This window comes from Pseudopodoces humilis, chromosome 8 (assembly GCF_049639895.1).
Source record: "Pseudopodoces humilis isolate 2021_Gansu_Grassland_sample_001 chromosome 8, ASM4963989v1, whole genome shotgun sequence".
In the NCBI taxonomy this organism is placed as follows: domain Eukaryota; kingdom Metazoa; phylum Chordata; class Aves; order Passeriformes; family Paridae; genus Pseudopodoces; species Pseudopodoces humilis.
The window spans coordinates 16,621,443-16,646,640 of NC_142207.1; the positions used below are offsets into that span (position 1 = coordinate 16,621,443).

The following is a 25,198-nucleotide window of genomic DNA, read 5'->3' on the forward strand; positions in this document are numbered from 1 at the left end:
CTGGGGAAAAAAAATCTTTTTTTTGGTCTGATTGTAACTTCTATTTATGATATGGGAACTTCTTGTAAGACTTTTTTTTTGTGGAAATTACTGTTGATAGAACTGATAATGTATTCTATTTTTTTTCCCTCTGCTAGTTGTTGGTTTGCCTTTCATTTAGAAAGGATATTGATAGCAGAGCCCTTATTTTGGTAAGGTGTTTCAAAAGTGTATTATCTGAGGGTTTAATCAGGTTAAAAAAAAAAAAGAAAATATCCAACCTAAAATAACAAAAATAATAACTGTGAATCAGGAAGGAGAAGGGGACAGAATAAAGAAATATACTATATGGTATTGCTTTTATCTCTTAGGTAAAATTCAAGATACAAGGTTCAAGATCAGGTGTTTTGGTGAAGATAAATTTTTGCTCAGGTGAGTAACAAAGCAGTAATAGCTTACCTGACTTCTCCTAATAGATTTTTCATTGTCCCATTCTCTTTGTGTTCACTTGGTCCTTCTCTTGCTTGCATGTGTTTGCTGAATGTCTATTCTTGCTTCCTCTGACTTTGTCTATTTTTCTATGTCCTGCAAATTTCTTTCACCCTCCCCTCCTCTCTGCTGGTGATTTCTTTACATTTCTGTTCATGTCTCATTTCAGGCTGAATGTCTGTTTCCTCTGAAAATCCCACTGTGGCTTTTATGCTTTTCCAAAACAGAAGCATTGAGGCTACAGATGAGATCAAATGAAGGATCAACATCCGCCTTCTTTCTAAAATTCGTTGTTTTCTACAAGTTAGTAAAATATCACACCTCTTCGAATCGAGCCACTGGATGCCCTGGTGGAGCAGCTCCCTGCAGTTGTGGCATTTGAACACTGAGTGGCACTAAAGCCCACGGCACCGGCAACGCAAGGTATTCCAAAATAGGTCTTTAACGCAGGAGGATGCAAACGACTAGGTAACTGCTGAAAATGCTGGATTTTTTGTATGACAGGAGAGGGGGGTTTTATAGATGCAAACTTGTAACAGGCACATCCTGCATATCTTATACATGTTGCCTCTCAAGCTACTTTTGAGGAGGAATTTATCTTAAGCTTTACTAAGGGATCATTCTGGATCTGCTGAAGAATTCTTCTGACTATATTTTTTTAATATTTGTTGACCTTAATTCTTAGGTTCAAGCAGGTGCAGTATATTAAAAACAAGCCATTCTTCTGGAAGTCCTGTATAAATTTGATATTCAAATACAATTTCTTAGTTTGTTTAGCTCAGAGAAAGCATGGAGAAAAGCCTAATGCTGTAAAAACTCTTGAACAACCATGATGTTATTTTTAAAAATTATTTGTGATCAGCAATTCAGATTTTGCAATACCCCATGGTTCTGGGGAAATTTTGTATGATTTAAAGTTATCTGAGGCCCAGCTCCTGTCTGCTTAAAAGGTATAGATTGATCAAAGGCTTTTAATCTTCCTTCAAAAATAAATAGCTCTTGCTTTTATTGTAGGAACCCTGTTAACCCTGTTTTTTTGACTAGTCCATGACATGAATGTTACATTTAGTTTTCTTAAGAGGTCAAGATCGTCTGTGCTTTACTTGAACAAAACATCTGGGACTTGACCTTAGACAGCTGCATTTTGTGTTTGACAGTTTTTACTGGCACTCAAGTCAGGCCTAGATTTGGCACATGGCCCTCAATCATTTTGCTGAGGGCAAGACTGAATTCCCAGCTCTGACCTGAAATTCTGGAGGTGTAGTTGTAGCATGTGCTTAAAAGTGAAACTCTGGGGAAAACCATCAGTTTTAGGCTGACTGTGATGGTCTTGTTTCAAGGTGTGACTTAGATGCAGCAAACACATGAGGCAAGTGAAGCTAACTATAGAAATTGCTTTTATCCCTCTTCTTATTTTCCATCTTTCCCTATGACACTGCAGCCATTCAAACTTCTTTTATCTTAGTGTGGTAAATCAGTTTCTGAGTGTCACAAAGAATTGGTTTTGTCTTTTAATCCTGTCTGAAGGGTGACAGGATCTTAACAGTATCTTACAGTTTTTCTTACTTGATCAAGCTTCAATTATTGATTTGCGTATAGAAGTGTCATGCCCTATTTATTTAGTTACAAATCAGACTGTGTATTACTGATTACTCATTTCTCTTCACAGCTGTCAGATGGTTGTTAGCTACAGAAGGATTTAAAGTGGGCAGGGAGGGATGGTTAGTGGCATGCATTACCTTTTGTCACCTTTCATCTGCGCACTGCTGCACTGCCTTGCTTCTTCACACCACTTTGAGGCAGGTAAGAACTTCCATTTACGTGAAGCTGAGTCAGCTGGACAAGGTCTGGCAGCATCTGGAAAAGTTAACAGTTTCCGTAATTATCTACATACACTTTGAGAGGAAAACCCTTAACTTTATGTTTAAGTTTGTTGGAAACCGAAAATCTGCAGCCTTAGAAAAAGCCTGGATTTATGTAGTGATGAAGGTATACAGACATTGGGTAGAGAAATTATAAACTTATGTCTCTATAGTTATAAGTAAGAATATGACTTAAGTAGGTAAGAAATTACATTAGGTAAAATAGTTTGAAGTTTAAACTGTAACAGTATCACTTACAGAGTAAATTAAAGATCCAGAAACTATAACAGAGGTGTGTGTATGAGTACGTGACCTGTCAGCTTAGTGGCTAAGAGACAGATGCAGTGCAGCAAAATTAAGCAAAGGTGATGGGTTAATAAGTGAAAGCAAGCTTCGTGTCAGCTGCCTATTGGGCTAGAATGTTATATATTGCTGTGCAGAGAAGAAACAGGGGACCTCCCCGAGCTATGGCTGACTTGTTGCTTCTAAAACCTCACACCTTGAGACTAATATCTTATTGGGCTACTCGAGCAATAAATCATCTCAAAGCATGGTGGTCCCATCCCTTGTATTTCATCTCAACAGAACTTGTAATTAAAAAATATTACTATGTCTTGGGTTGATTTTTATCAGGGAAGGTAAACCAACTTCAATTTACTGCAGGGTCTTTCAACTCTGTGTTTTGTGTTTTTTTCACTAGCTCTGTGTTAGAGATAGGGAGGAAGGTGAGACCTCAGAATTCTGCACCTTGCTCAGCAGTATGGAATGAGCCTGCTTGCACATTGACACCTCCTTTGCTGTGTCTGGCCACTAGCTAGCAAATATCACAAGCACAAGCAGTGAGCAATATGTTTTCTTTTGGAAACCTCCCATAATAATACCATGGAAAAGCAACAGTTAATATGATGTCTTGTATTCATACACTGCAAAGATTGTATGTTTTTACTGCAATTTGCAGTAATGAAAGAAAAAACTGTAAATATATAAACATATATCTATAAAAAAATAGCTATTAAAATAACCTTGGCTGTATGCAGTGGCAGATGAGATTTACTGCAAGGACCCTTTTGTCAAGTGTTCTGAACTTGTCAGGCCTCCATCTGTGGTTACACAACCAACTTATTCTTGTAGCTCTGAATGTTGTGTTTCAGATAATTCACCATTATATGGAGTTTCAGACAAATGTGGAATTGCCTTTTTACATGAGTCTAAAGCTCTTTCCTCCAAGGTTTGTGGCTTTGCACCGTTACAAAAAGCTGTGCAAAGTACATTTTGTGAATTGAGACAAGCTGCTCTTGTGATGAAATCATGACTGCATTAAATGACCATAGATGGTGGCTGTATCCCTGTGTCTTGGGGTTCTTCATGCTTTTTCTACCGATAAAATTTGGATTGTGGATTCTTTCTTTTTTGACAGAAAATTTATTAGTAGTTCGAAAACCTTACCTTCCTTCTATTTAATATCCCCAGAGGTGTTTACTACAGTGTAAAAGGTTTTCATATATTTAAGCCAGACTAGTGATACGTTCCTGAATTGTCCTGCCTGGAAAGTGGACAATTTATTACAGGCATTTCACAAGGGAGAGAAAAATGTTTTCCATTAAATTGTTCTTCACTACCTCTAGGCATTAAATTGTATTATTTTCTGATTGATGGTAGCCTTGTGATTTGGACAAACAGCAGCAATAGGCTAAGGTGAAAATGTACTCACCCGAGGGTTTGTACATGAATTAAAAGAAATGACAGAACTTGTAACAATTCCTCACAAGCATTTCTTGGGCTAGATTTACCTTTGATATACAAGCTAGTTTTCTTTTTATCTATTAGAAAATATGTTTGAATTTTGTTACCAAAATTCAGTATTGAATGAAATATTAATTGTATATTGTCACACCCTTATAATTTTTCTCATCATGGGGAAATGTCAAAGCTTCCATGTTGATTTGCTAGAACCCCTTTCAGTAATTTTTTTAAGTTTTTGAAGATGACCTATAGAATCATGTGGAACTGCATTGGTGTGATCTTCATTTTTTTTTTGCTCTTTCTGAATGGTCTCAAAACGTAAATCATCATAGAAGATCTTACAGGGAGTTGCTCATCAGTTAGGCTGTCATGGTAGTTATCAGGGAAATGGAAGACTAATTCCTCAATGGTTTACAGTGTGTTTGGTGTTACTGCAGTTCCACTGCAGTCTTAGTAATTTAGGTGTGGATCAGATATGATTGAGCGTGCTGCAGTGATAGAAACAGTTATATTTTCTGAAATAACACCAAGAAATATAGTAAAATAGAAATTATGCTAGGAGCTCTGGCATACAAAAAATGCTCTTCCCCTAAACATATTAACCTCTTGCAAACCCCGAATATTAAATTTTAATTATGATTAAAGTTGCATAGTTGTAGCTTGGTCTGAGAAGCATAAGTCTATATGGACAGAAAACACCTCTCAGTGCGGTAGGCAAAAATGTCCACTGCTGAACATGTGGTCTTTTGATGAGGTCCAGCAAAAAGCAGCAAACTTCAAGCAAAATATAGGTTTTATGAAAGTAGTGCAGGTGTCATGCCAGACATTAGAGATGTGACTGTCTTACAGCTGAGACCTGCAGAATTATCCTGATAACCATTGATTCTTAGGGTAGGGCAAAACAATTTGTTCTCCTGAGAGGACTCTGACTTCTATGCACTTTACAGTCTCTCTGTTGTAAGTGCTTCTTGAGGTAACTGGGATCAAGACGTGTGCTTTTGGTGTCCCTCTTCTCTCACCTGTGACACACTACAGCTTCCCATGACAGTTCCCTCTTTTTGGGAATGAGTACTCTGGGGGGAAATTGTACCATGGTTCTGTTTTGATATGGACATATCAGAGTGGGAACCACAGGAGATGAGAAGCTATCTTTGTTCCTTTAGCCAATTTAGATATTAGTGTCCTACAGTCTATGTTTGAGATGTTTGACAAAGTTTATGTCATAATTTTGGTCAAGGCTTGAATCGGTCCATCCCTGTTTTCTAAACACACAGACTGACGCCAAGGCTGAATTATGTGGCAGTGCCTCAAGGCATGTTTGCAACAGTGCAGCTGTCTCACTGTGATATTTATGTTTGATACTTCAGGTAGTCCTGATAACCTCACACTTTCACTTTTATGTGTTTTCATGTGTGCAGTGGGAGTATTAGAGGAATTCTAGAAGCTTTGGTGGCTTCTGGTCTTGCTGGTAGGTGGTAAAATATTTCACCTGTGTTAACATGTTTGCCAAGATTTTTAGGAACAGGCAATGATTTCTTAGATTAGAGAACTAGTACTGGCATTGTTGGGCGTAATGCAGTGCTACAGAGTGAATTTGCTGCTGGGTCCTGACAGTTACAAATCTAGAAATAATGTGGTATTTGCAGAAATTTAAAGAGACTGCATGTACTAAATGGCTTCTGTGTCTTTTTAAAAAATCTATTAACAGTTTTAAAGATCCTATAGGTAAATGAGATACAGAAACTGTACACTCACTGTCTTAAAAGTCCATAGACATGAAGGTAAGATTTTTCAGAACTCTGATAACAGTTCTCTACTGCTTTGGTAAGAGTTAATATAAACCATTTTATCAATGTGTTTAATGTCACAAAAAGAATTCCTAAATATTGCCATGTTAGTACTCCTCAGTTTTCTCTTTATAGCTGGAATTTTAATATTATATTTTTTCATCACATGGAGGAAAGTACAAGAGTACTTGAGTTTAAAGCTTCTTCTTGTGAGCATAAATTTTGAGCTCAGTTCTGTGGTTGGTATGTTTACCTTTGGTCAAAATTGGATAAACAGTTCGAGTTCAGACATCATACTGCTATTTACTTTGTAAATAAACTCTCTTTTTTTACTTTGTAAATAAACTCTCTTTTTTCATGTGTAATGCAAGACAATTTGGACGGGGTTATTCTGACAGTGTTAGATGACTCAAATGGGGCTAAAAGTGTCTGAGAAATTTGTGTGAAATCCTTTTGAAGTTCTTGGAGAGGAACAAGTACTCCTAGGTCATGAACAATTTTAAATGTTTAGCTTAGGGAGATGTGAGTTATTATAGCTGAGAAATGCCTTTTTCTGTATATAAGGTATATATTGCTCTTGGACATTTAGGCTGACAATGCTGTAAGTATATAATTTGAATGGACTCCAGCTTGTTGATCTTCCTCTGTGTACTGGGGGCCCAAACCCAGAGCATTGTTATTTCAGATTTGAGTGCCAAGGGGGATTAATCCCATTCCTGCACCTTCTGGCTGTGATTTTGATAATTCACTTCATACAGCTGACCCATCCCAGGTACAAGACTCTGCACTTCTTGCTAAACCTGATGAGGTTTCTGTCAGCCCACTCCTCCAGTTTGCCATCATGGAGGTGACCGATGTTAAACACTTGAAGCATTAGACACAGGATCCATCCCAAAACTGACTGACTGAAAATGAACATCACTTACACACTAACTGTCTGCAGCAGGGTTTTGAATCACTGATCACTACTCTTTAGGCCAAAAGTGTTTTCCAAAGGGGCAAAATTCTTACAATACCAAGGAATTGGTATCACTGGCTTCCATGAGTCTGGTAATTCAATGAAGGTTTCACTTTTTGTGTCCCAACCACATGCCTATTGGGGAACATGGATGAATTTGTTCTCTTTGCACAATTTAAAAGCTCAGCTTTAAAGTATTTCTCTTGAAAGAGAATAGTTACTTCTTTGTAGCTATTGTTTTCAAATAGTTCCTTTATAAATTCCTGCTTTTGATTTGAGTTGGCTACTCCAGTAAGGAATGCACTTTCATGTCATAATCCCAGTTTGACTGTATTGGAGCTCTGCTAGTTTATGACAGCTGCTGCTCTTGTGAAATGATCCTGGATTCTGGATTTCAGGTAAGATTTTTTTGTCTGGAAACGTAGCATGTGGAAAAATGAGAAGGACATGTATTTCTATTTCATTAGTAGGACAGTATAAACACAGCAAAGATTTTCCCTCTAGGTAGTGGTTAGAGCAGCAAAACTGACAAAGGTGGTATTTTGAAACAAAAACATTTTTAAAGCCAACACTGTCATCTTTATTAGTAATATATTACATGTGGATCTAGTTTTTGTGGAAATCTAGTACAGCACTGCAAATTATGAAAATAGTAAAACATGCTTCCAACAAACAATTGTCATGTGATATAATTTCTAAAGTATTTTTTTAAAAAATCTTGTGTATGGCAAAAAGGTTGCTTAGGGTGTATGGAATGTGTGATTAGAAAGTATAGTAAGTATAGTGTTCATTCACTTTTATTTGGTATCTCAGAGATGGTCCCAAAAGAAGAGAAAATAATCTTACCTGGTAAGCAAACTTCATGGTGCCAGGGTTGGGCTCCTATCAAAGGCGATGGGTAGAGAGGGAGCTAGATTGTCAGCTCCATAAATTACCTGTAGCATTGCTCTGATTTACTTAGAAACTTCAGGGTTAAATGAAGTCTAGACTGGGATTTTTATTGATATATTTGTAATTTTTGTAGCTTTGTTTTCAAAGCTGTAATTAAAAGATAATTTTCTGTGCAGTTTTTTTCCTCTTTTTTCTCTATTTATATTTGAAGTGATTTGAATTAACTTTGTATTTGGAAAACCTGAGGAGGAGGTGGGTGCTTTTTCTGCCAGGAGTAATTGATTTGGCAGAAGTTGTGTTGTAAACAATCTCCTCAGTTGCCTCCAATTCAAGACAAAGTTGAAAATCCCAGCAATTGGGATAATGTATTTTACCCAAGATGTAATGAGAAAAATGGTTACAGCATGACACAGCTTAGTGCTTCTGTTTCTGGGACTAACACTGATAACTTCTGTATCTTAGGTGTATGTGCAAAATACGAATTTTATGTAGTTATTTGTATAGTTTCATGAATACCTACAGAAAAGCTTTTGTCTGAAGTTTTGTGCCTTTTAGCTCAATCACAGTAAGGCCACATGATCAGTCTGGTCTGTTATGGAGGCTGACAAACTCCCTGCTTGAAGCATTACAGTCTAAGGCAAGTGCCAGACAAAGAATATGACTAGGATTTAAAAGCTGAAAGTAGATATATGCACTTCATGTACTTGCAAATTTCAAATATTACAAACAAACAAAACTGCAGCCAGCCTCATCCATCTCTCTCAATAACCATCATCTGACCCTGTGGATGCCCCAGTTAGGAGCTCTCCTTGCGGTGCAATGCTTAAGGGAGCAATCATGTTCCGTGATGTGGAAAACGGGGTGATCCAGAGGTCAAAGGCAGATAGTCTGGCTTCCTAATGCTACACTGTCAGGCCAAGTTTTGTGATGTTATGGTGTTCCCCTGCAAATTGGAAACTTCAGAGGAGCCATGACAATGGTGCAGGGAAGGATTAGAAGCAGAGAATTAAAAGCACCATAAAGGAAGATAAGTGCTAACACAGTCCCTACCCATATAGAGAAACCATTCCTGGTGCAAGAGGACTTCTTGGCCTCGATGTAGCAAAATCCAACCACTTGAAGCTCAATCTAGATAAATGTTGTGTTCCCTCTGTGAGATACATGTTTAGTTATAGTTTGTTAGAGTAACTGAGCAAGAAACAATATATTATCCCCCCTTGCAGGTTTTAAATTAAGATCGCTTAATCTTTCTGAAGGATTATTTAGGTCAGTGACTAATCAGGGCCTGATTCAACATATTTTATTTACAAAGCAGGATTAAATGGATGATATGTCTGAGGAATTTCTTTCACTTGAAAAATAAACCTAGGGTGGTTCACTTGAAAAATAAGCTTAAGAGTGGCTATCTTAATAATTAGCAAACTAATATAATGATTAATTACATGTATTATTTTGAGAGTCTCTAACACATCTTAATTTTAGTTTAGATTTTAAAATACTATTCTCTAATATTGACCTTATAACAAAAGTCAAATACCTATCTTAGAGTCAGAATACCATAAAATTAATGAATTTTGGTAGAGGATCCATTTTGTGGAAAATTAAGAAAGTAACAAATATTTGGTGCTCTTTACCAACACAGATTGTCTCCCTGTGTCATAGGATTTGTAGGATTGGGCTGTGGACACAGACATATTTCATTGGCATTCCTTCTTTTGGCTGAACAATGTGAGAAGTTATATTACTGAAACAATTATTAGAGTACTTTTTTCCAGTTTGAGTTCCAATAGGAAAAAAGAGATTATGTTGAAATTGAGGGATATATCCCAATCAGTACTGAATCTTTTTGGATCATATTTCAAATGAATTAACATAGAGTAAATGATTTCAGGCAGGGTATATTAGCAAAAGAAAGAGCTGCTAAAGAGCCATTACCACTTTCCAATCAAATGAGAAACATAACTGAGTACCACCTGTCACAAAGGCAGTACAGTGATCCAGATGGTTATTTATCTTCACTTAGGGAGGAAGAATGGAGAGAGGAGACACTGCTGCCAGAATTTGTGTTTTTCCCCTCCCCTTTTTTACCTTTTTGTCAGAATAGTTTCCCTAATTACAGAGAAAAAAGTCTTAGGAATAAGTTGTATCAATGGGATCTTCCTCTTCATACATAAAGATAGTTCATATCTTTTTTTTAGTAGTATGAAATGCAGTTTGAGAGGTCCACCTATTACTATTCCATCTTCTGTGGTCAATAAGACAAAAATGGAATGAAAAGGATTTTGACTGCTTGATAGTTATTTTGTTTCCCTCAGAAGCTTAGAAATTAATTTGCTGTTTTGCTTGAAATGGAAATAACCGGTAACAAGCTGAAAATAATTTGCAATTTTTAAAAAGGTTTCCCTTCATTAAAGAAATATGTTTATGATAAATATGCACAGTATGAGCATTCAAATTAATGAGTATTGTGCATGCATTTTATTTACCAGTGTATTTGAGGCTCGAGCTGAGGCAGGAATCAAGAGAGGGCAAACTGATCTAACCCCAGTCCTTTCTGATTTTGAATATTGTGTGAAATTGTTCACTATGTTGCTAAAATCTACTGGCAACCACATTAGGTCTGACAGAGTGCAGGTTCTTTTTGGAATTAAGAACATGCTGAGATTATTGGACATAGATGTAAATGAATGAATTAGGCTTCAAGCATATTTCTGCTATGGGAACATTTTAAAGTAAATAGTTCTCATGTTAAGGTTTGTAACTAACAGCTCTGTGGAGTTCACTCCACTTCAGTAGCAATTCCCAGCCCCCTCCATACTGGTAGAGTGACATGTTTTATGGCTAAACTGGGAGATGAGCCAAACCTCCCAGGATGTCTTCCTAGAACAGGAATTGTATTCAGAGAAATGGTTTAAATAAAGCTTTTTTTAAAAATTATAGCTATATATTGATCACAAAACAAAAACTGACAGAAAGGTATGACAGTAAAAATGTGAGTGGTAGTGGTCCAGTAAGTGATGCTAGGGCTCCGTGACAGCTTTTATGCACAGATAGAAATGTACCCATATACATAGCATCACTTATTATATCAGAATACCTTCTTGGGATTTAGGTCGAGGAAGTACCTGTCACTCCTGATAATTAGGAAGTGCTCTTTAGGTAAGAAAACAGAACTTTTTTTACAAAGAATTACTAAGAGAAGTATTGCAAGACCCCTCATGAACCTGAACTCTGTGATTTCTAGGTCTTCATTATTGCTGCTGCTTCTTATCACATATCTGTTTTTGTATAAACAGGGCTATGTCAGTGATGCTTAAGACAGTGGGAATTATTTAGACCCCTGATCATTTTTACGTCAAGCTCAGGTAGATGGGTATGTGCCTCCAAAATCAATGCTATGTGCCTACAAAGTACCTTGAGAATGTTCTGATTTTTTTGAATGTAATTCAGCTTATATATAAAACATACCCCTTGTGAACTGGTTCTGAGGAACAAAATCTCTGTTCAGCGGGGTTTAACACATTGACCGTGACTCGAGAGAACATCTGAGTTATTGGCTTGCTGCAGGCCAAAGGGGTAAAAGGCAGTTTGAGGAAGGAGAAGAATTCTCTCAAAGGAGAGAAGAATAAAATTCAACTTTTGCTATCTTTAATTTCTTATGAAAGATGACACCAGGCAGGGATCAGGTCAGCTTCTGACATAAATTCAAAATGTTATTGAACAAGAACAGTATTTTCCCTTTTTTCCATTGGCATTTGCTTTAGAAGCTTTATTGCTGTGAAAGTAAATGTAGAAACATTCACTATTTCATATATCCAATGTACTAGAAATATATAGAAAGAGAAAATATTAGTCTGACATAAATATGCCACAAAATTATGTATTTTTATAGTATATCCTGTATACATATGGAAGTATGGCTTACAATCGGATGCAATAATGAAAGAAGCCAACTTGAAGTAAATAAACAGAATTTGAATTCAATTATAAATCAACTAGAGAATAAATATTACTTGCTCTTACTTCTCTTTTTGGTGTGATATACTGCTAGAATGTTACAAAAATAGCTTAGTTATGTTTGATTAAAAATAGAATTTTCAACAAAGTCCTTTATGTTCTTCCACTTTTGTATGTGCAAAGCCCTTGGCTTTGGAGTTTTGGATTCAACATTTTGGACCTTCATACTGAAGCATGTTTGTCACAGCTGCCAAAAGAATTACTTGCACTTTGACTCTGGCTATCAATATGTGGCTTTATAGCTACAGAAGTCTGTGGTGTTTTCATGTGTGTGGAGCAGGACAATACAGAATCATTTGGAGAGGTTTATTATTTAATCGATTTTTTCCATATTTCATCTATTATTCCATAATGGCGAACTCCTGACTATAAAGCAGTCTGACAAAAAACCTTTGCAAAAACAATTACATGGCTGATCCTAACTCTTTTTTGATGGTCCATTCAGTAACTCACTTGTAACTCCTGAGCGTGATGCTTGTAGTCTTGATCCTGTTTTTCACTGTGAAGTGTTGGGGAGCAGTGTCATGTACACAGTATCTGAGTTGGTTTTAGGCTTTACATTTATTAGATGTGTCTATGTGGATGAGTGTGTTTTGAGGGAATATTTTGGGGAGTGAAAGACATGTAAATGCCATTGAGCTTGAAGAATTACAGTACCTACTGAAAAAATGCTCTTGGACAAGCTTGAGATACTTAGGCAGAGAAGACTAGGGTGCTTATACTAATAGTCATTGAAATAACTGCCTGTAGACTGAAAGCTTTTGGTCTTCCTGGTTTCACAGGTGGTATATTCACTTTAAATCTCTTTTCTTTAAAGAAGGAAAATCACTTTTAAACTCTTTCCCAGCTTCATCATGACTTTCATAGCTTAATTATAAGCTCCTACAAATAGGGCTTTACTGCACAAATGCTGACACAGCCTTACCTCTAGTGACCTGAACGGCCTCCTATGTTAATTACTGTAGATCTGTAATCATGTTATGAAAATACACATCTGACCTTTGTCCCAGAACCTAGACCATATCTGTTGTCTGTCTTTCTGTACAGTGTTAAATGTATGTGTCACTTTAAAGAACAAATTCTCAAGTGTAACTCAGAAAAATAGCCCCCTTCTTTGTAAGAAACAGCCTTGACTCCCCTTTCCTTTATACTGCTCCCCCAGCTTTGCATCTTGCTTGGCTGATGTACAAATAATTCAACCTGGAAGATCTCTGAGAGACTTGAAGAACATGTCCCATGGCAGAGGAAATTAATCAGATTTAGTGAAGCTGTTTATTGATCTACTTTTAGACTGCAAAGGATATCCAAAATGTAGGGCATGGCCTGCTGCTTTGGCAAGGAAATTAATGTTAACACGGAGATAGAAGTTTACTTGCCAGTTTATTTTTCATAATCAGTTCTCTGTCCATTTTGATTTTTATGCACACAGGTTTGGATGGGCATGTTTTTTTGGAAGATATACTGGGAAGTAAAGAAAATATAAACTCTAGCTCGGTTGTTTTGGTAGGCAATGTCACACTTGTTCTTAGCAGTTCAAGTACTGTGGGGGCTCAACTTCTTATTTCTATTTGTACAGCAAATTTAGGCTTTGACAATCATTTGCATAGCTTGTTGGGGTATTGGTATAGCTGAATGTAGCCGCTGAGATGCAGAGCCAGATAGACTAGGAGAAGCTAAATTTGTAGCTGGCTTGAATAATAACGTTGGGTGAAAAAAGGGTAAGACTCCTACCTATTAAACCTATACCAAAAAATATGATATTCTGATATGTTTATGGATTGCAGGTGGAAGGGGATGGTGGGGTTATCATACTGGGCAGAGGGGCAGAACTCTCTTTCGAAGGTGCTATCTGTAACTAAGGGTCAAAGCCAGGCAGGACCAAGTGGAGGGTCACTGTTTTCTGGAATTCTCCTGGTGCTAGCTAAGTCAAATCTTGGCCCAAGACTGCACTTGAAGCAGCAGTGCTGGGGAGCCTGCGGCTGAAGCTCGCCGTGAAGCGCTAAACTTCCGAGCTGTGTGCGATTTTTTCCATAGTCTCACCCAGCGTTTCGCGGGGCCCGGTCCCTCTGCTCCCCACTCCCACTGCAGCGCCCGAGGGGTGCCGGTGTGCACGGGTGAGGCGGGCCCGGCCCTGCGGTCCCAATGGGAACGGCTGCACCCCGCATCCTGCACCCCGCATCCTGCACCCCGCATCCTGCACCCCGCACCCGCATCCTGCACCCCGCAGGTGGCCCCGTCTCCTGCCCCCCCCCGCGCGGGGCCGGCGGTGCGCGCGGCCATGTGACTGGCGCGCCGGGAGCGCGGAGCCGGGAGCGCGGAGCCGGGAGCGCGGAGCCGGGAGCGCGGAGCCGGGAGCGCGGAGCCGGGAGCGCGGAGCCGGGAGCGCGGAGCCGGGAGCGCGGAGCCGGGAGCGCGGAGCCGGGAGCCAGCCCTGAGCCCGGCGAAGCCCAGCGGCTCCCGCGGCGCCCGGGGAGCGCCCCGGCCCGCGGGCGGCGGGGAGGGGGCGCCGCTGCAGCCCCGCCGCCGCATGGAGACTCAGGACCAAGGGGCGCAGATGGAGCCGCTGCTGCCCACGGTACGGCTGCCGCAGCGCGGCCCCGGCCGGGGGATTGCGACGCGCCCCGCGGGGAGGCAGCCGGGGAGGGGGAGCGGGGGCCGCCTTCCCGCCCGTGCTGGGCACCGCAGCCCATTTCTCGCTGCGTGGGGAAACAGGTTGGCTCGCTCCGGTGCCGGGCGATGCTGCGGCGGCGGGAGTGTCTGGGCGCCAGGACGCTCGGGGATGGAGCGGTGTGTGTGTTTGTGCATGTGTGTACGTGTGTCCCTCCGGGGCAAGCACCCTGCCCTCCGGCTCCCCCGCCTCAGGCATCCTCTTCCCCTCGGTACCCCTTCTCTTCGTGTCCCCCTGCCTCCGACATCTCTCTTTCAGGCTCTCTTGCCCCCCCGCTTCCCGGCGGTGGGGCAGCGCAGGGCAGGGAGCACCTGTGGGCAGCCCCGCGGGGATCGCGCTCCGGGGACGGGGCTGGGGCAGTATCCGGGGGTCCCTGGCCCTCCTCGTTTGCAGATCGTAGAGGAATCTGCTGAGGGCCGGCACTGACACGACAGGGTCTGCCTCCCGCAGGATCCCGGGCCGTGCTTCGTGCTGCCTTGTCGCAGTCTCCTGTGCTCAGCCGTGGAGCTGCTGATCTAGGGGGTTCCTGTTGTCCCAGGGGGACGCGCTGCACCCTCTCCTCGGAGCACCGAGTGGCTGTACAGCTACGGCTGGGCAGCCTTTTCTGTGCGAGTAGGAAAGAGATCAGTTGATGAGGGACTTTTCATATCGTTAGATCAGTAGGGACCCTTTTTCCCGCCAGGCCTCCCCCAAACACAGGGTTGCAGACACACAGAGGGTTTAACTGTGCGTGTCGATCTCATACTGAGATTCTGTTTGTGAATGGTGGTTCATGCCTTGCGCAGGAAATCTGTCTGGGGCAGGGAAGAGTCTCTCATGTACATACACAAGCGTCTGACTGTGCGTACACATCCCTGTCAACAGACTGCATAGGTCTGTAGAGGCTTTGCTGCTCCTGAAATGGCTGTGTGGTAGCACAGTGAGCTGCACAACACTGACAAAGCTTGAAAGAGACAAGTCTCAGCTGCTGCAGGTTGATGAGATGCACTCGTGGCAAGCCCGTTTCTCATAGGGTCTGTTCCCATCATCTGTTGACATGGTCCATTTTGCAATCAGGTGGCAGGTTGCTACACAGTGTGAGGTTATCTCTGGCATCTTCCTTCTCCTTGTGGCAGGGACAGTTTTCCCTGTTGCTTTCTGCATCCCTTTTAGGAATCTTCCTATTACTTGCTGCTCTCTCAGTTTCTGACAGTGGAGTAGAAGGTCCTGTTGCTTTCACTGACAGACTGGCTGCTGAGTTCCTTTCTGTAGGGGGACAATTAAGTGTAAAACGAGTTTCCATCTGTAGTTCATGATAGCAATTCCACGGAAGGCTTAGTCCTTAGTGTTTCACACCAGTGCAGTAGTGTGCAGTCAGTAGCAGTCTTGCTCTTGCTCACACTTTGCTGGCCTATGTGATAGTCTCGCTTTGTCAACAAGTGTTGTCTCTGCCACGGCCACTGCACAGGGAGCCAGAGGAGTCAGCTCTTGGAAGGCACAACATGCAGGGTTGCCTTGGGCTGTCTGGCTTTAAATTTTGTGTCTCCAGGGCTATGCCCAGAGAAAAGGCTTTTTCTGTGGTTGAGAGCACCAAAGAAGATAGTATTTCTTGTGTGCTGATGAAGGACAATTGTCCCTTGTTCCCTCAGGAGCCCTGCCCTGGTGCAGTACCTCTCTGCAGAGCTGCAGGTCCCTGTCCATAGAGCTGCAGACCAGTACTTTTGTTTGCTACATTCGTGTCCTTGCTCCTACCTCCATTTACTACCTCTAACTAAATTCCAACTGGTTGTGTTTGCTTCAAGTGGGGATGTAATATATATATTGTGGCAGGTACCCCTGTCCTCTCTTGTGGTTTCTGAGAGGGCCTGTGCAGCTCAACAACATTGCTTTCCTGTCACAATGATGGCAAAGGCACAGCTCCTTCAAGATTTCTGGGTTCTGGTGATGTTTTCTCTGTGTGTCAGGAAATAAAGTGTATGTTTGTGTTGTGGTAGTCTCAGCTTGGCTGCTGTCTAGGGCCCTATAAGGCAGAAATGCCTTTTGCATGCTGGGAGTCTCGTACCTGGAGTCATGGCAGAGTCTGAGGAGCAGGAAGCGGTGCTGGCTAGTTGGTGCTAAGGCCTGTTGGTCTGGGAGGTACTGCTGGGACTTTAGAGTCCTTTAGAGGACTTCTGTTTTGGGGATCAATCCTCAACTTGAAACAAACAGAACAGGAATGCAAGCTGTAAAGTGAATACAGGTCTGTTCCCAAGTGTTGTCCCAGTTCAGTGGGCTCTGGGTATGAAGAAAAGGCTTCTAGCAGATCTTTTTTCCTTCAGGGGTTAGTCTGGGGGCTTTGCTATACCAAGCAGAGTTGATTTTTTTTTTCTTTTTTGTGAAACTCTAACACACTATATGTTTTAATTGTTATTTCTAGTAAGAAGATTGCAAAGGTAGTCCTTAATTAATTTTATCTACTAATGGTGCTCAGAGATTTTGAAACCTCAATAAAATTTCCCACCAAAATCCCAGGCTGTAGAAAGTGGAATCTACATTTATTCTAGTGTTAGTTGTGTGTTATTGATTTATTATGCAAGCTTTTAATTGATAACCCCGATCCTAGCAATTTGAGAACTAATAAAATGCATTGTTGCCTGTGGTTCTGAGGAATTAAATAATTTCCTTGGCAATTTAAGGTTACTTTTTTTGAAAATAGGTCTTATACAGAGACAATAGCCTTGTTAGCGGTTGTACTGTTTTTTTTTTTTTTTTCAGTGTGGAGAAATTTTGGTTTATTAGAAATCTATTGCTAATTTACTGTAAGTGCAATATTGTATAAATAAAAAGAGAATTGTTCACCTGGAAACAAATTGCTGCAGTTGCTCTTGGAAATGCAAATATAATCTTAATTTGTATTGTTCAGTACATATACTAATATAGTAACAAAATGTAGTTGTATGCTTTCAGAATCATTTAGTGATTTATTTATCAGTCATCAAGTATATTTTTTCAGTGATTATTCAGAGTGCTTTAAAATAGTTGTGAGTAATTGAAAGATTTCTGGGGAGTCATCATTTGTTTACAGAACAGGGAAAATAATCTGCAGTTCTCTACAAAGATCTTCTGTTAATTTCCTAGCAAAGAACTAAATTTGTGAGCTTGTCTGTGAACATGTATACCTGATTGCATGGAAATGATTTTGAAAATTGTTGCTTTATTGTGATTTCATTGGCAGTTTATTCATAGCACAAGTTGCTCATATTTGTTCCTGTACATTCTGTATCTTTCATATGCAAGTTGAAATTGGCTTTTAAATGGTTTGATATTTTGGATATAAGGAGAATGTATAGACAAAGCACAGATATTTTTGCTAACTATGTTTATGTTTGGCATGTTGTTTTTCTGTGCTTTCTGAAGGTATCAGTAAAACTCATGTGTGGAAAGTTCATGTTCATTCACTCTTAAAATTAAAGAGCCATTTTGCTGTATTTCTTTGTTTTATTTATTTTTAGATTTATTGTTCAAATCTGGTAGATACAAGGTCTTAAAGCATGGCATTGCTGAGCTACATGTGGATACTGCATGTGCATGTGTATGATGTGTATGCTATAGGTAAGACGGTGTTTGTATCAAGAGCACTCTTGTGCTGCTGCAAGTGGCACACAGTTACTGCTGCCTAGGACTCTGTATGTGGGAGAATGGTTTAGCAAGATCTTGGGAAGTAACTATTTTTAATGTAGCAGGTGAGTGTGGGAAGCTGCTCATGCTAACAGGCCAGATTCTTTTGCCTTTTGTTAATGCTGAGTGGGCCCTTGGATGGGACTTGCTGATGAAATGTATTGCTCGTTGTGAGAAGGGGTGTCAGAGCCTGACCCCGTGGTTTGTGTAACCGTACTCACTCCCAGTTCACTTCTCCAGACGACAGCTTATAGCAACACTTAAGGCAAGTTTCTAGAGACCACAGGAATGCTGTGATTCTTTTGGAAAAATACAGAGGCAACATTACGTTTTCAAGGCAAGAACGCTGAGATAATGGCACAATTGAAAATAAAACCCTAAAACTTAATTGTAAGTATAAATTTAGGATTGAACTTCTGCTCTTGGTATTTTCTTTATTACTGCCTGATTCCGAGCTCTGAATGAAAAGGAAACAGAAATTTTTTCCCAGGGAATGCTAGAAAGAAATCAAGTAACAATCACAATCACATATTTAAGACCCCCAACTTCTCCCTTATATTTGCCAATGTCACAGTTAAAAAAAAGTACATCTGGATCATATGGTGTTTCTGTTTAAGAAAGAGACATATTTGCACAAAAAAAAAAAAAAAAAAAAGTGTGGAAATTATCCCACCTTAAGATGCATCTACATCTTGTTTGATTTCTTCCCACAAATTATACTTGTTAAATATATGGTTTCAATTTCCTCTGTTATTAATTGTATCTTCTTGCTACATTTTCCTTTAGAAAAAATATAGAATTAATTCTAAAACAAAATACTTCCACTGACATCTTTTAATGCTTCTTAATTAAGCAATGTTTACAGTTTCAATGGATGACAGGGTTTAAGTAGGTGAGGGAATACTTAATCCACTGTGAAGTGTCTTAGACAATTAGTTGTATGTCTGATACGAGAAGGGAAAGCCATAGGCAGTGCACATTCCTTTCATAGGTTCAGGTCTGACTTGTAAAAAGCCCAAACTATTGAAAGATCATATCCATGTGACTCCTTTTGCAATAATAATGCCATTTTTGATGTCATACAAATTGATGGAGCACTGAATGTGTTCACATAATTTTCAGTGTTGGTGCAGTTTAAAAGGTCTTCTCATGAAATGAAAAAAAAAGCGTAGCATATTTAAAGATAATTAAAATCCACCCTTATTCTACAAGGTTGTTTATTAGGATAGGCAAGGTGAAAGTTGGAAGAGATGATAAAGGCTATTATTAAAAGTAGAAGAAATGTCTTGGGGAAAAAAGAAGTTACAGGGTGAAATGAGGGTAGATGAGGTGTGGAGCTTTGTGTGAACTTGGAGAATCGAGGGCATTATGGCTGACTGGTATGAAAGGCAGAGGGAGCTGACTAAATTTCATGGGTAAAGAAGTGTAGGGACAGAAGCAGGAAAACCAGGGCTTTTGCCTCCTTGTACTGCAGGCACAAAATAGCATCTTGAATCCTGAGCCTTCTCTGTCTCTGGCAATTTCCCTGTTTTCCTACTTAGAACCTTTCCACTTTGTTTAATTAGGTATTTACAAGACATTGCAAAGTTTATAAATAAATACATATTGAAATTTAGTGGAGATGTGAAAGATAAGGTCAAGATTTGCAAGACCTTAATTTTAATCAAACAGACCAGGAGCTTGCTGCAAAAAAATTGGCACAGTAACATATTTCAGAGAAATTAAGTCTTCAAGTTACATGGGCCAATATTTTTAAGGTATTAGTTGATTAGTGCAGTACTGTATGTGTGTTTTGAGAAAAGAGGAGCAACTGCAGAATAATTCATCAACAAAAAAAATGAGTGTGGGCCTAGAAATATGAAAGAGCATTTGAAGGAACTGTGGTTCCTTAGCCTGGAGACACATATTTGGTGCATAATACAGCTGCAAAAAGGATCAGTTTCTTTCTTATATCTGTACTGAATAGGAACTGAGGAAAGGTTGTGGGACAATTTTAAAAGCATGTTAGAGGAAAGCTGTCAATGCTAAGAGTGGTGTAGTAATGGAACAAATGGTCTGGTATATTTATGGAATCTATTATCTGTCTGTAGGAATAGGTAAGACAATTATTGCTGTTTCAGAGTTGAATTATGGACTGGAAGACCTCACAAGATCTCTTTCAGTCCTGTGAAAATTCGGTGAAAAGTGCTCACTTTTGTCTTTATATGTTATATATAACAAATATGTTATAGATGGATGATAGATTAAGTGCAAACTAAGGAGAAAGAAGTAGCTTATTTGGATTATAAATGTTGATACCCTCAGTTAAGTCCACCTAAATAGTGAATTTTCTATAAACATTTACATTTACTGTAAACATATTCAAAGAGTATCTTGCAATGATAAAAGGTCACCTTTGATCCATTTTGTTGCAAGCAGGTTTTCAAACCATACAAAAATATAAAATGAAACATTATTTATTAATTTTTGTCTGCAAAATACCAATCTGAAATGTAGATTTTTAAGCCTTTGTGGAATCCTCTTGACTTTTTAAAGAATGTAAGACTCTGTTTGCATCAGTTGGGCTGCAAGAAGTTCCAGGGAAAATTTCCCTGGGAGCAATTTACTGCCACAGTAATTAGCTGTCACACTCAAAAATTCCAGAAAATTTTGCACATTTGTGTAGTGTTTTGGAGAGAGATTAAAAAAATATTGCACCTTTTTCTGGAAACTTTTATCAATACTAGTTAAAATGCTATAAATTCAAAATACACTTGATCTGAAGCCACTAGTCTGAAGAATAGTTCCAGATACCAGTCACTAGCAATTGTGCTAGATTATCTCTAGAGCCATTCCTAGTTGCTGAAACTATGTAAGGATGGAAAAAACACCCAACTCTGCTATTAGATCCTGGCAAGAATAGAAAATAGGTACTTAAACTGTAATCAGTCCGGCAAACAATGTCATTAAAGTCAAGAGCAAAATGCTATGTCTTTTTCCAAAGAGAAGATGGTAGGTACATGTAAACTTCCCTTTCAACATATGAATGTGCACAGAGGTTTTACTTTAGAAATAAGCATGCAAAAGCAAGAATGTGATTTCATGTAAATTCTGAAAACTTTTGAACTCTGAATACCACTGAATACTTTGTTGTGATTGTGTGGTATCAAGGTGTTCAATAGTGTTGTAAATATGATTAGGAAATTAAGGCACCATGAGGGAGATTGTGTGTAAATTTTAAGTGTTTTAGATTTTTTTTTCAATGGTACTGACTAGTATATTGATATTTTTTTCTTTATAAAGGCAAAGAATAGCATACACAGGGGAATAGAATTATTCTCCTTCTATACTCCATAGTATGAAGAATGTAACAAAAATTAGAATTTCCTATTGCCTGTGGAATAGTGGGTACTCGTCTAGCTTTGAATTAATGAAAATGTGATAACCTGTATCCATTTTCCTAAATATGCACTAAGCATTTCTTTTAATCATTTTTGTGACCTATTTAAGTAGCTACCAAAATAGAATCAGTGTCCCAGAACAGTACATTATTGTGTCAGCAGAAGTGATATGTATATATGTATGGTATGTATTGGTATTTTAAAAGAATTTATAGAATGAAATTAGTTCCCTTCTGCCCCCTCATCCCCAAGTCTGTGCAGCAGTCTGTGCAGCAGTTGCTGTCAGCCATCTTAATGCTGTTCCTCAGGAACAACTTATTTTACAGTTCTTTTGAGACTGTTGCTACTTCATTTGAGACTTGTATAATGTTTCCAAGGTATCATCGTGATGGCAAATCTTCATGCAGTGTCTGCAAGTCTGCTCTGTGCTGAGATTTTAACATACTTTACTTTGTTTCAGTAGATTTTATAACTTGGATTGTAACCCATATTATCCATCTCCTTCAATTGGTGTTATCCTTTCTGTTTATTTGAAGAGAAGACAAGAATGCTCAAACCTAAGGCTTGACTGACTGTATAATTGTCTTTTAGAAAGCTCCCACTTTTTTATGTTTTTCCTCTTTATGACTGTGCTATAGTGAAATACTTAACTATGTCCACTTGTTTTTATTGCAGCATTATAATAGCTCTTGAAATTAAATGTAGCAATGAGCTGTAAAAGCACTCATAAAGCTGTGTTTCATACTCATCTGAGAATTTACTCATGAAAATTCTAATAATAGATGAATTCCATGTTTTGGGAGGAGCATCTGAATGATTTCAGATTAGGTGAATATGCTCTCAAAAATAGCGTTAAGCAGTGCAGAAGCCTTCATGCTTATCCTCACCAACTTTTGAAAAAGGAGTTTGTAATGTAGTGATCTGTCTGGTTTCCCCATCAACATCAAATGTGCCTCTTGCTTTTGGAATAACCCCTCACTCCCAGTCCTCATCTTGTAGGGGAATGGACTGAAAAAAACCCTGCTGTGGAGTATACACTGAAAACTCAGGTAACTCTCATGATTTTGTCTAAAACAACATAGGCAGAAAAAGACTTTTAAAGGTTCTTTTAAAGAAAAAGCTACATTCAGCTTTAGAGAGGAAGAAATGTTTCTTCCAAATGTTTGTGTAGTTTGATTGTGTTAATTTCATTTTGTCTTACCAAAAACTTCAGGGTTTTATGTCTGCTGTATCTGAATTGATTTACTGTGGCCAGCAAATACATGAGCATTTTTTTCTATTTGCCCACCCATAACCCCAGGTAGATGAGAGGTTTCTATATGTTAGCCAATATTGCCCAAAGCAACACAACTGCAGTTGCCTCTGGAGTTGGAAGACCAATTTAAAATAAACAAATAACTTTCCACTGAATATTTGTGAACTTATTATGATTCCCCACCCCCCCAATGCTCTGTCCAGTGCTGGCCAAATTTGGGCAAAAATAACAGAAGCAGCAAAGCCCTTTTTGCCTTGAAAAATATCAAGCTGCTTAAGAATGTGTGTGCTTTACCAAGGAGTGCTGCTGATAAGCCAGCTTGTGGAGGACAGGAGATGTTTTTGAGAACTGGGCATCTCCACTGTACCCATGATGAGGGATTTATTTGCCTTGGACTAGCTTCTGCTGCAGGAACTGTGTTCCCATTAGTAGATATGCTGGGACTATGCATAGTAACAGGATTAGAGCTTGAAACCCCCAGTACATTACAGCCAAACAACACCAAATCCCAAAGCTACCTTACCCTGCTTCCCTCCCCCAAATTTCTCAATAAATGTGAAACTTGTTAATATATGTATGTCTATGAAAAACATTAAGCTAGAGATTACAAATAGAACTTTGTCAAGTAATCTTCTGAAGAAAAGTATGGCAATATTTAAGACGCCTAATGAAAGTTATTACCAAAACATGTGAATGTGCAGATATGTAAAACCTGACTAAATTTTTTTGTTTTTTCTTCTGTGAGTGATTCAGACTTATACAATCCAGTCTGTTACACATTTGTAGAACTTGTATGTCTTGGGTAGTTCAACACAAAGAATGTAGGTTTTGATGATGCAGCCAAGGCGGAATCTGAGAAACTCTCAGAGGAAAGTAGCGTTCTTGCTCTGAAATAGTTTTTTTTTAAATCTAAAACTGTAGAATTTATGATTTCAAGAGTTGTCTGGTATTAAGATAAGCTCACCATATAAAAATTCTGAGTAGTGTTTCAGTGGCAATATTAAAAATAGGTATCTCTGCAAAACCAATTATTGGTGACTCTTGGACTACTAAAATTGCTAACTCTGATGCTCATCAAAAATTATTAACTATTTAATGTTTATTTCTTTGTGTCTGTCTCTTCTTTCTTGGATTGCATACAGGGGATGGCTGTACAAAAATCTGCTGCAAGGTAGACAGAATCAGAGCCTTCTCTTCAAGTCCTTTAGTAGTGTGCTCTGATCTTGCATAAATGCAATGTACGTTTACCCCTGAGAAAATTGAGATAATCTGCTTTGTGTTTGGCATCCCACAGGAATAAACATGGTAAGAATAAAGAACACTAAGGCATGGATAAGATACTGTAAAAACTTTAGGTGGTTATATTTTATGATTATTTGTTTAGGAAAAAAAATTGTGTGAATTTTTTGGGAAGACTGTGGTTTCCTTCTGAGTGGGTGCAGGGTTTGTCACTCACTGGGCCTGGGCTGTGACTGACCTGATCAGGGGCTTGGACAATACAGATATGAACAACAAGCCTGCTTAGTAGAATGATTGCAAACAAATACATCTCTGGCAATACAAAAATCTACTTATTTTCTCTAAGTTTGTTACTCTCCAGACTGCTCATGGAAATTACTGAGCTACTGTAGCATAGTCATTATGACTGTAATCACATAAAGTGCTTGCTCTAAGAGTTCAAATAATAATAGTTATAAATTGTGACTGGACAGAATTAAAAATACCTCTCAGGTTTTTTTTTGGTTTTTTTTTTTTTTTAGAATAAGAAAACTTCTAATTTTCATGCACAACAAATAGAAAAAAATATGGAATAGGGCAAATGCATTTTTATGGATATGAAATAAAAAAATTCTAGAGGATTATGATTTATCTTGTTCAAATACTGTAACCCAGAGGCTTTTATTCTATTATCTGCTATACTTTCACCTTTGAATTTTAAATTTTTAATTTCACAGTGATTGAAGAAATAACTGTTTATATAGTGCTTCCATTATGCATATTTATTAAAAAGTAATAAAAATAATTAAAATAAGCCTGACAAAATTGACTTGAGAAAAAAAAATTTGTTTATAGATAGTGTGTGCAACCTGTAATATATTTTTAATGATTTGCAGTTATAGTACAGTTTTTAATAACTCATTCCTAGGACCAGGTCTAGTTTTGCTACTGATATATTTTATATGGGAAAATAATACCAATTTATAATTGTTATGATTTATTTTTTTAGTTTGCCTTTCTTTTACAGTCCATAATGAACTGACTTTTTTCTTGCTAACATTTGATATTTCTCCAGAAGGCTTTTCTTGTATATTTAGAAAGGGTGTGTTTTCTGTGTCTGTATGAGCAAATAAGAAAATACGTTTAATTCTAATGGAAATCCTTTTTAAAATGTCTTCCTGGTATGGGCAATTTGATTGAATGCTTTCAGCTTTCAAGAAATACAAGGCTAAGTAAATTTTCCTTTGAGTTTGTTACTAATACTGTGGTTTAGTACTTCTACTCTATTTCATAGAACCATAGAATGGTTTGGGCT

General features: G+C 38.7%; 1 protein-coding gene across 3 annotated transcripts in view; it reads left to right on the plus strand.

Moving 5' to 3' along the window:
- The first annotated feature begins 837 nt into the window (after window positions 1-837).
- Window positions 838-25,198, plus strand: part of SLC4A10 (solute carrier family 4 member 10) — a 161,673-nt gene continuing 137,312 nt past the window's right edge. Inside the window, exon 1 of one of the 3 annotated variants that reach the window (XM_088059264.1) lies at window positions 838-891. Coding sequence is in view for 1 of the 3 variants with exons in the window: in XM_088059262.1 (XP_087915388.1) it covers window positions 14,254-14,301 (48 nt within the window). In the remaining 2 variants the exon portion in view is untranslated. Of the gene's footprint in view, window positions 892-14,161; window positions 14,302-25,198 lie in introns of those variants that run through there. The other 2 variants (XM_088059262.1, XM_088059263.1) reach the window with 2 other exon arrangements.